Genomic DNA, 12,061 nt, shown 5'->3' with positions numbered 1-12,061 from the left:
CGGTATACAGTATATGTCTGCATCTTAAACAGCACCAAAAATATTTGTTTTTAATAGTAGCCTAGCCCAGCATACAATTAGACATCAGCCACTATAGTCTATTTGATTGACTTGTGCAGCTAAGATGTATGAACAGAGTAGGGTGTGTTTGATTCGCGGCTGCTGATTGGTCGTCGATGATGTAAATCTACAGCTCTTCATATTTTAGCACTTTAATATTTATACCGGTAAATTGCTTGCAATATAAGCATCCAGTTTAAATATGGAATAATTTCCGAAGCTAAAGAGGTCAAAATTAGCTTATAAAGTTAACATCATCAGAGAAAATTAAAGCTGATTAGAATGTTTTATAAAACGTTGAGTGACGTTTGAAGTAAATTATACATCCACGGTGTACACCCGCGTCCGCATGTTGCACTGCATCCACCCACGTTGTACACCCACGTCCGCATGTTGCACTGCATACACCCACGGTGTACACCTACGTCCGCATGCTTATAATATCCATCCAGGATGTACACCCACGTCCGCATGTTGCACTACAATACGTGCCTGCATTTACTTCAGTGGCATTATCGGCGGCCAATCAGCAGCCACGAATCAAACACACCCTACTTGCCCCATACATCTCAGCTGCACAGGTCAGTCAAATAGACTATAGTCAAGTTGAACACAGTCATATTAACCGAAGTGGTGGTTTGCCCTGATAACTTCCAAAAAGGACACACCGAAGGTTGGGGGGGGGGAATCAGTATCAAAAACTACTTCGACGATACACTTCACTGTCACATCAGGAACATAGGGGCCCGGGGCTAGGTTACTCAGTCCTGACACTGAGATCAGAATGATCAGACGGTCGCCCGAGTGTCATTACGTGAACAATAAACCCCAACCACCCTTTAGATTTACTCATTTCATGGGCCACATCTGCCGGGGCATCTTCACTGCTGGATTACTTGGCGCCTACTTATTAGTTTCATGTTACCGATGAACGTGGCAAAAAAGTATGGAAAATATGTGTTTAATTCAGGTGCAGGTAATAAATGCTTACAGCCACAGACAGATTACGCCCTCATTCAAACTCGCTGTTTCAAGCATAAGATTTTTCACTTTTAATTATTTCACTGAACAACAGTGATTTGGTGATAGAATACTCGGGTCAGAGATGCCCTATCGGTGATTCCCCCCCCCCCCAAGCTGACCTTTGTCTAAACATCGCGTTCAGTACAGCGACGATTTTTTTTTTTTTACTTTAATCACACCATCAGACTAATCCGCAGACTCTTCAACTCAACCAGTGACAGATATAATTTAGGCTACATCTCCCTCCTTCAGTTCAAAGAGCCTTTCTTCAGCTGCATAAAATCGTCTGGAGGATGCAGGTATATATAATGAAAACTGTCATCTGCTTGAAAGGGATATACTAGACAACGGAAGCCTATCCTCGGGCACCTTCACTTTGCAAGCTAAAATGAATCAGTGAATATATTGAGTTCCTACTGGTGATTCATATCTATCCTAACCCCTTCATTGTGAAAGGTCTCGACATAGCTGAATAAATTCGTCTGATGGTAGCTAGAATCGCACAAATGGCTATAAGTACACGTCACATACTGTTATCTTGCTCTCTCTCTCTCTCACACACACACACACACACACACACACACACACACACATACAACCAAAAACATTTTAACCTTCATTCAAAGAAACTTAGGCACACTTTCGCGAAAAAAAAGGTCGATATTTTCATCAATCTCGGAAACATACTCCGAATATCAAATGGCTGTCCGTTTCCGCAGCAAAGAGGCAGAAAATGAAATTCAAGCTTGATCATGATTAGTCAAGATTACGCAAGGTTGCTCCTGAGGATGTTATGAAATATCTTGAGTGATTTTGCCTTATTCATACTGTAAACACACAGCTTATCGGCTTCCTTGATGCCATATCCAAAGTCAACAGGTCAATGGGTATGGGTCTAATGCAAGTCGTATGGGCGGTAGGTACAGTATAACACAGTATGAGATGACAATAATACTTGTAATCGCACCATCAGCTGATTTCCTTGCACTGGCGAGTCTCCATATGCAAGATTTGTTGGCAGAATAAGGTCAAAAAATTCCACTTACAATTTCGCGAAAATTAAGACTCACCGAATGTTGTGGTAAATGGTAAGGAAACACACACACACACATAAAGAGAGAGAGAGAGAGAGAGAGAGAGAGAGAGAGGGCATCATTATTAAGGATGAGCCACGTACGAGATCCTAACGTCTCTCTACTCTGTACAACTAAAGACTATGAGAGAGAGAGAGAGAGAGAGAGAGAGAGAGAGAGAGAGAGAGAGAGATGAAACTCTCACTAGACTAAATTTTTCCATCCTTCTCTCTGTTCACTCCTATCGCTCTTATCGCGCCCTATGCTTTCCAGTATCAGTTAAGATTACTAGTACATGATAGCTGCGCAATAAGATTGATGGGTTCGAACTGAGAAAATATACGGTATACATTGTATGTATATGTACGTTTTGTATGGATTTACTGTGCAATGCTACGATTTTACGTCACTACCCTACAGTAGCTGAATCGGTGAACGGTTTTTAATGGCTGATGTGTTAAAGCATTTGCATCTGAACCATTTCATGTAGGATTTTCTCGTAGACTGTATTTATAATTTGTGGTCAATAATCTGTTTATCTATCTATCTGCCTATCAAACTGCCTGCCTACCTACCTATCTAACTGCCTAACTACCTACCTGTCTATCTATATACAGTATATCATACGAGTCTGTACCAAGCTAAGAGGCTTACTGCTGGACAGAACCTTCTCGGAGGGATAGCGGTACCTACAATTCACTCTTCCTCCTAATGTGTATGATCAGAAATGGTGTTTGTGGTAAGAGCAATGCAAATGACAGCGGTAGTGTTATAATGGCATTTTTGTGTGTGTTAGTTTATGTCATCGTAACCATAAGCCGACAGGGGGGCTAACAGCATAGGAAAGGATATACAATATTATTAGTTTTTTTTTTTTTTCACGGCTGAATTTGACCTACGAAGGGCACTGCAGACAGACGAACATGGTAACCAATAAGAGAGAGAGAGAGAGAGAGAGACAGACAGACAGAGAGAGACCTCTTTAATATGATGACGTGTTAATTTTTTTATTACTAACACTTATAATCAGATTAAGGAGAGTGCGCTCTTAATAACAGAGCTTATGAAAGTTACAACTATCCTCTCCAGTTTGAAGTCTAAGTTGAGATATATTAGACATCGTAGTGAAGAAACCAGGTAAACAGTGACCTGTCAACGAGCGTGACAACACTACGGCAACAGATGCACGAACATAGCCTGAGGCCAGGCTAGTCACTGTATTAATATATTACCCAATGGTTCGAGATACGCTGAAAAAACATGATTTGCACAAAGACTACCATGTTCGCTTCCTAACCAGTGGATATTTTTGTCCAGTAGGCCGTTGGGACAAAGTCTTGCATTAACATCATTGTTTTATTTATTATTACAGTTATTTTTTATGTATTATGGACTAGAGCGCAGTTGTGGCTTTGGGGGTGGGCAACTACTCAGAATCCTCTTACAAAGGGGGCCCCGAGATTTGACTAATACCATAAAATTACAGATATTTTACTAAAATTTTTTTTATTCTTGCACTAAGCATCGCAGTTAAGTAAAAATATTTCAGAGCCTGGACTGTTGTATGGATATGAAAATCCCTGTTACCGATGTCACTGATTGCATTGACCCTCGTGCGGTGTGGTGCGATGAGGATCTGGCCCTTCTTCCCTTTGGGGCTAAGATGCGAATGAATGTGTTTGAATGGATGAGTAAATGGGGATCGAGTGTGTCGTCCTGTCTCGGCTACCTCTCTTTCCTTGGGGGAAGCAGCCTAAATGTATAGATAGATAGATATTGGTGGGTCCCATGACTCCTGCCCCAGACTGCCTTCTGCGGAGTTGTGTGTGTCTGGGCCCAGGACCCCCTGAAGTATAAGACCACCGCTGTTAGTACTCATCACCCAACATAAGCCTAACACAATCCAAGACCACCTGAGAACGGCCCATGAATTCAGAAACTGCTTTGACACACATCTCATAATATTTTAAATCACTGCCAGAAATCTGAATAACGCCTAGATATAGAAATATATAAATAAATAAATAAACAATTCTCACAAGAAAAGACAAATACCACAATAATGCTTCAAAAAGTACCAAAAAGAGAAGACAGAAAAAGAGAAAACCAGTGGAGCAATAATAATCATCATTCATCATCATCATCCGGACCTCCTTTCCCACCCAAGGGCAGGGTGAGGAGTTGCAATGTCTAGACAGCACAAACTTGCCCAATCCAAATAGGCCACACTTCCATTCACTCATCATTCAAGCCCCCGGAATCCTGGAATAATAATAACACAAACAACTGGGCTCTCAACCCGAATGGTTTGCTTTGAACATCAAAATCGCGCCTACCAAAATTCAATATTCCCCTTAAATATTCATGCACCCTTCATAGTTCGCTTCTCAAACTGTCAATATAATGCTAATAATATCAGATCCACACCTCAACATTACGGAAAGCCGCAATAAATAACAAGACCAACATAGCCTCAAAAAATAATTGAAACTGCCACACAAAATAAATCCCCTGCCTCCAAAAATGTCAAAATGTTAAAACTATCGACGACTCAAACTTTCAAAAACCAGTTACGTTAATAAGAATCACAGAAAAAAAAAAAAACGAAAAAGAAGCTCTAAACATGGATAATAACCCGGCACTCACCCTTCTTCGTCCACCTGCCGGGTAGTCGCGGGATTCAGTTGGTTCTGTTTCTTTTCCTTCATTGCTGTGTTCCCAGCGTGGCCAGGTACGATCAGGTTGTTCAGCAGGGAGCTCATGGTTGAGTGTGTTGGGATGGGATGGGTTAAGTTGGGTGTGGCTTGGCTTGGTTAGATTATGTAGGGTTTTGTCAGATTTGGCTTGGTTGGGTTAGGTATGGCTGAGTTAGGTTAAGATAGATTAGGTATGGCTCAATTGCTTTTGGGTAGGCTGGACTTGGTTATATCAAAATGAAATTGTTCTGGCTCGGTTAAACGTGGGTAAGATAGAATGGTTTGGCTACCGGTAGTTTAATTGAAGTGCTTGCGACTAAAAACTTTGGGTCTGAATTCTGTCAGTTTTTGTTAGTTTGCCTAGAGTCAAGTTCATAAGATCAAGCTTAGACTAGATCGGAGATGCCTCACTGGGATGTACGGGATAATGCCCGATCTCTGAATAGGTTGCACAGATGACTTTGTGCTGGAGAAAGTTGAGTTCAACCGATAATTGCTTGTTATAGCTAAATTAGGCAAGGTATAAGAAGATCTGGTGGATAAATGCTAAAGGAAGTGAATTTCAAGACGTATTAACCAATCAGTAAAAATGCAGCCTCGTCAAATAATAGATGCCAAGAGTCTGAGCGAGAGAATATTCCACCTTCACTCCTCCCTTTCTAACAGGTTACTGAGCCCGCACGTGGTAGTGGAGATATTATGGTAACCTCTACAGTTGCCAGGTAGCATTTTAAAAATTGGAATTTCACCGCACTTAAACTATAATTTCCAAGCATAACTGAATCAGACGCTTAAATGCTATAATTCATACAACGATTTAAAATACAGAACGAAATCCACCAATAGCTACGGAGATATACAGTATGTAACATTCATCACTTTATCATTTTTTTTTTTTTCCGAACCTATTTCCACAATTGGGATTATCATTTCTCCGTCACTACAAGCCATCAAAAACTTCCTCAAGACTGAAGATGACAGACATTTTTCGTGTCGGAAAATACAGCGAGACTGTACAATAAATAAATGCAGGAAGTTAATAATACATTTTTTAAAATTTGAAAGTAGTAGTAGTGATGGGGATGGCTGTTGTGTTGCAGTAATGTGGTATTTGTTGTAGAGTTGAAGAAGTGCGAGATAGGAGTATGGCGCTTGTTTAATCCCCCCCCCCCCTCTCTCTCTCTCTCAGGACAAGAAACAAAGTCGAAATTCCAGTAAAGAGGGCAATAATAGTGGTAATACTGTGAAGGTCACGGGGAATAATAATAATAATAATAATAATATTATTATTATTATTATTATTATTATTATGAACGTTGGGGATAGGGTTGCGAAAGGCAGACCGAAAAAGACTTGGGACGAAGTCATAGAGTGTGACCTCAGGGATGAGAGGCTGAATGGGGAGGCTGCCAGAGATCGAGCAGCATGGAAAGCCGCCATTAGGTGACCAAGGTCGACGCATGCAGACATGATGGAGCCTTTATAAACGAACGAACGAACGATTACAGACAACATCACCACCACCACCATCATCATCACAATCCAGACCACTTTTCCCACCTAAAGATGGGGTAAGGCAGGGTCCAGAAAACAAGAAAAACCTTCATAGAAAGAACTACCCAAAGTCTGTCCAATTAAATGGGCCACACTCACATTCACTCACCATTCAATCCTCCGAAATCCTGGCTCCACCTCACATACACACCTTTCAAGAATATGTGTTTCATAACTACCTATCACACAGTCAGTCCGACGACTACCAAGACAAAAAATGAAAATGGGTGCCAAACTCAAGTCATACACTCCTCCATAATTCTTCCAAACAGCTCGATCCACTGCCGGTTCCCTTGCCACATCAATAACCTTGCCTAGCTTTATCACACATTCTTCTATCCACCGTCTTGACCTGTCACGCTTCCTCCCACCTGCAGACTCACTCACATATGCCTTCATCACCTTATTCACACCCATTCTCTCCACTTGACCATACCCTCTAATCACACTATTTTCCACCGTGGTGTCCATATATCTCCTGACTTTCCATCTTTCACTAATCGCATTATTCCCTATTCTATCCACTCTTTTCACTCCACAGACATTCCTTAGTAACTCCATTTCTACTGCTCTTACCGCTGACTTTTCGCTTTCATTATGTGGACACTAAAACTCCTTCATGCAAGCTTCATTCAGCTGAGACTTCCGCTTCTTACCAACGCCTTCATTGCACCAGCCATTTAAACTTCCCTATGCCACACTACTCTCATCTTCCCTTGCACATTTACCTCTCTTTTCCATCGCCACACCCAGGTATTTAAAGTCTCATCAATTCATCACTTCCCATTCACCATCATATCACACTGAGAATAACCTCTGTCAACAACCATCAGTTTACACTTGTCTACATATACTTTCAAAACACGACGCACGCAAACGTCAACGAAACTCTACTCAAGTTGCAGAAGTTCTTATCTACGGTTAGCAAGTAGTACAACACCATCTGTGTCCATCAGATGTGAGATGATTCACCATTTATTGTTTATTTCTCTCTCTCTCTCTCTCTCTCTCTCTCTCTCTCTCTCTCTCTCTCTCTCTCTCTCTCTCTCTCTCTCTCTCCATAGCTTGAGTCATGGTTTTAATACAGATAGAAGATAATACAGTATTAATGAAAACATATATGTATGATAGGAATCGCTGTATCAATGATAATGATGAAAAGTTACATTAATGCTACAGAGTGTATGCGAGTTTAGAATCATTAAGTAAAATGCTAAAAAATTACGTGTATACACAGAAGGTATTCAGTGTGTTCGTCATTACTGAGGCACAAATTACACAGGCAGTGGTATGAGCAGTGATGGTGTTACGTGCGACGATGATGCAGAAAATTGTGAAGTCTGAATTTTCACCGCACAGACCAAGGCCTTGAAGTGACCCTGGAGATATCACCATCACTGATGGTAACATTGCTTTTGTGACTGCTGACTGGATATCTCGTCAGCATTTGTGCATCACTCATATGGAGGATAGGCCTACACTGAACACAGTCTGCGCATACAAATCATTTTGAGCATTTTGCCCTGTATCTCCGACTTTTCGTACACTATGGAGAAGTAATGATGATGATAATGGTGTGATGATGAAGATGATAACAACAACATTAACAACAAAACAATAATAATAATAATTATTATTATTATTATTATTATTATTATATAATTATCATCAGCATTTTCATATTCATCACTGTCATCGATATAACCACCATCGACATTACCATCAACCAAAATTCATGTGGACATCATTCTAAAACAGTGGTTCCTAACCTCTTCCGTCCTAAACAAACTACTATAACCTCGGTGGTCCCATCTAGCCTACTACTGTACACCTTTCTTACTCGGGTAATCAGATCTAAGGACGCGGTACTTACACACAAATGAATACGCAAAAAGTGTTCATTTATGTACAAGATAAGATCCAGATAACATTTTCCTAACCAGTTGTTACCGGTACATCAGTGGTTGAGTCACAGTGATGGCACAGCAGCGGTTATCTTGAACCAGTATTATGTTGCTTTAATTTGATGTTCAGCATTTAGGAGAACACAGATTTGCATACATAGGAAGACGAATATTTCAGAAACACTCGAACAGCCAACTTGCTGATAACAGCGTAGGAACCACCGATCAATTAAAAACTCCATCAAGGTCCTCTCCAAATGTGTCCTTACCAGATGAATCGCTTCTAAATTTCAGGATTTATCCTGCAGAGTCTCCAGGTATGCTTCCAAGGAATAGACTTGGCGCAAAAGGGAAACCTCGGAAATTTTGCCTCGAGATTACCCCTCACGATCCTCCCAGAAATACGTTGTGCTGTGCAGGGGCAATGACCTCCCGATTGGTAACCACTTCTATTGGTTTTAAAAATATATAATTCTTAGCGCTATCTGATAATTTGATGTCAGTGTTTTTTAAATCGCGATTGGTGAAAAAGATAACTAGATCTGATGTGAGAGGTGTAAGGCTGAGAGGAAGACCACGAATAGGATGGATGGACAGTGTGAAGAGAGCGCTGGATGCGAGAGGGATGTCTGTTGAGCAAGGAAGAGTGGCTGTGCGTGACAGAAATAAATGGAGAGAAATTGTGAATAAATAAGTGATGACGCAGCCCTGAGGGGATATTCTCCCGCATTTGGTCTGATCAGCTAGTCAGGTCAGGTGCGGGTAAGGGGATGGGTCTGTTATGATGTGGCAGGGGTAAACCAGTTCTGCTGTCGGGCCCTGCTGCGGATGTCACTGATTGCATTGCGCAGTTGACCCTTGTGCGGTGTGGTGCGGTGAGGATCTGTTCGTTCTCCCCTTTGGGGCTAAGATGTGAATGAATGTGTTTGAATGGATGAGTAAATGGAGTGTGTGTCGTCCTGTCTCGGCTACCTCCCTTTCCTTGGGGGAAGCAGCCTAGGTATATAGATAGATAGATAGTTTTTTAAATCCCCCCCCCCCTTTTCGCGGTGACCCAAATTCTGGATTTGGGTCGACCAGGTCACCAGTTTATCTTTCCCATCCACAGGTGAATTATTCACGCTAACCTCTTGTGTATGATGAGACCTCTTTATACACTCATGTTCGCGAAGCGAGAGCGGGTGTTATGCTCTGATCGACGTGTGTAGTCTTCCCTAACTTACCTAATTGTACTTTTACAGGATTGAGTCAGGCTCGTTGAGTCCCGTCTTTTAATACTGTTTTATAATATTTTTCTCTTAAACTGTGAATGTTTTTGGCACACACGACTTCCAGTAATATATTCTACTAATCTCTTGTCCTGTCTGGAAAGCTGAATTTTCTCACATCTTTCTTTATTATTTTCTTATACAATTTCTTGCTATATCCTCCTGAAGATGATTGTCTAGGTACTACATATTCAATAATGTCAACCTTTTCTTTTCCTTCGACACATTTATATAGCATGATCACATCGCCACTTTTTCTTCTCTCTTCTAATGTTAGTAATTGTAGCTTATCAAGTCTTTCTTCGTAGCTAAGATCTCTTGGGCTTGGCACCCATCTTGTGGCTGTTCTTTGTACCTTCTCAATCTTCTCAACATACATTTTCAAGTGTGGGTTCCATACTATTGCTGCATATTCAAGCGTTGGTCTTATGAATGATGTAATTATCTTCTTTACCATTTCCTCGTTGATGTATGTAAAGGCCATTCATATTCGCTAACAGGTTATACATGTTCTTTACTTTTTCATTTATATGGTCTTCTGGTGATGGTCTGTTATTGATAATTACTCCCAAATCTTTCTCCTTGTCAGATACCTGTAAGGAGAAAGATTTACGAGTTGTGTGTGTGTGTGTGTGTGTGTGTGTGTGTGTGTGTGTGTGTGTGTGTGTGTGTGTGTGTGTGTGTGTGTGTTTTCTAACCTGGTGACGATCCGTAATATCTTTCAGTTCAGTTAATGAATAGGTGTACTCAGATTGGAGGATCAATTTGACTCGCAACCAGGGAAACTCAATTACAAAAGGAGGAAGAGATGTAGGGGGGGGGGTGAGGAAGAGACTAAAGAAGAAACAGGGAGGAAGAGAGAAGAGGAAGAGAGGCGAGGGTGAGAGGAAGAGAGAGGAAAGCGTGAGGGGGAGGAAAAAAGGTGAAGGGGAGACGAAGAGAGGACAGGGAGAGAGGAAAAGAGGTGATGGGGAGAGGGAGAGAGTAGAGAGAGAGAGAGAGAGAGGAAGAACTACACTCTAACGCCATTTCCTACAGTATCTTCTTTTCTCATTAACTACTGCTGAGAGCGAGAGCGAGAGAGAGAGAGAGAGAGAGAGACAGACAGACAGACAGACAGACAGAGTTGATGAAAGGAGATATGGCGTCAGTTTTATCGGATTCTTACCAGCAGACTTTTTCCACTCTTGCAGTGAAGGGATTTTTTTTTTTTTTTTTTTAGCTCATTCACAATGGGTAATATCTTAAACCGTATAAAACTGCATGGAGTACGTATCTATAGCAGGACGCCTAAATTCCGGACGGGGCATGGGCAAATCCAGGGGTGTTGCCTATGCTGCCTACGCAATTAAAACCCCTGCTTTACCACAGTGATGATTAAAAAAAGAATTTTACATACTGGTACACAGCTTGCATTTTTCACGGACTAGCTACCATGTTTAGTTCTCCCATACAAATGTTACACAAACCATCCTTGGTTGACAAATGTTAAAGTACCTGTACGTAGCTGGCTGATAGGGGATGCCAAACCCTCATTACTCTGAAAACTGATATGTTCAACACCACAGAAATATTCCTGGATCCTCTCCTGAGGGGTGACCACAAATCGCCTCCATGTCGCCTTGTCCTCTGCCATCAAATTGCCCTTTCCCCAGCTCAGACCCTCCTGTCTCAGCTACCTCTGCACCTCTTCCCTCCATCTCATCATTGGTCTACCTCCACCAACCACATCACTTACATTTTTCTGGCTCGTCTCGCAATTTTTGAAACTACAATAAAATAATAAAAAGCCACAATACTGAAGGGATTAGCCCAGTGGTATTATAATTTAGCAGATGACGTATTTTGTATTTTATTCATGGTACCTTGAGACAACTTTTGAGACCATTTGTAGAGACGTGGCTAGAAGTTTCCGTTAATTCTTTCACAACCAGATTTCTTTTCCTAAGCTGGATAATATTGTCTGAAGGTGGCAAGAACGTAATAAAAGATGTCCTCAGATTCAAGGATTTAACATCTTTCATCAAGTTACTGTTCTACTGTGTGTCCAATGGTGCAGGGTTTCTCGTGTAAGAAGGTCCTAATTATTTATGAGTCAGTTATAAAGAGTCACTGGGGATATTAAACGGTAAGCCAGCAAAGAGAATGGTCACTTTCTTTTTTTTTGGGGGGTGGGGTCATTTATTTGAACCATTCCAGTCTGATGACATTTTATTTATTGCTACCTTTATTCTTGCAATCACTGCCGGTAACTGTTTTATTCAGCTCATCGCAGACTTCTTGTAAGAAAATAAAATAACAGAGTTTGTTTTAATTCCTTCATTTACAGACGTCGCTGTTATTACTGACCCAGTTATATGGATCAGGTGAACCCTGTGGATTACATGCAAAATTGCCCTTGAACAGTTCACCACCCTCCTTCCAGGAGACAGGGAGGGCAGCTGAGTTGCCCGATTATAACTATTATAATGAGAAATATTGTC

At 41.2% G+C, this 12,061-nt stretch overlaps 1 protein-coding gene across 1 annotated transcript in view; it reads right to left on the bottom strand.

Moving 5' to 3' along the window:
* LOC145405003 (purine nucleoside phosphorylase-like) overlaps nt 1–4,918 on the bottom strand; it is a 96,206-nt gene extending 91,288 nt beyond the window's left edge. Inside the window, exon 1 of the mRNA XM_080276504.1 lies at nt 4,803–4,918. Coding sequence (XP_080132630.1) covers nt 4,803–4,918 — 116 coding nt within the window. The remainder of the gene's footprint in view (nt 1–4,802) is intronic.
* Nucleotides 4,919–12,061: the final 7,143 nt, after the last annotated feature.

The sequence above is a fragment of the Coenobita brevimanus genome, chromosome 65 (genome assembly GCF_032717465.1).
Source record: "Coenobita brevimanus isolate Jiangsu-jjx chromosome 65, ASM3271746v2, whole genome shotgun sequence".
Lineage (NCBI taxonomy): Eukaryota > Metazoa > Arthropoda > Malacostraca > Decapoda > Coenobitidae > Coenobita > Coenobita brevimanus.
This window is presented reverse-complemented; position numbering and strand designations above follow the sequence as displayed.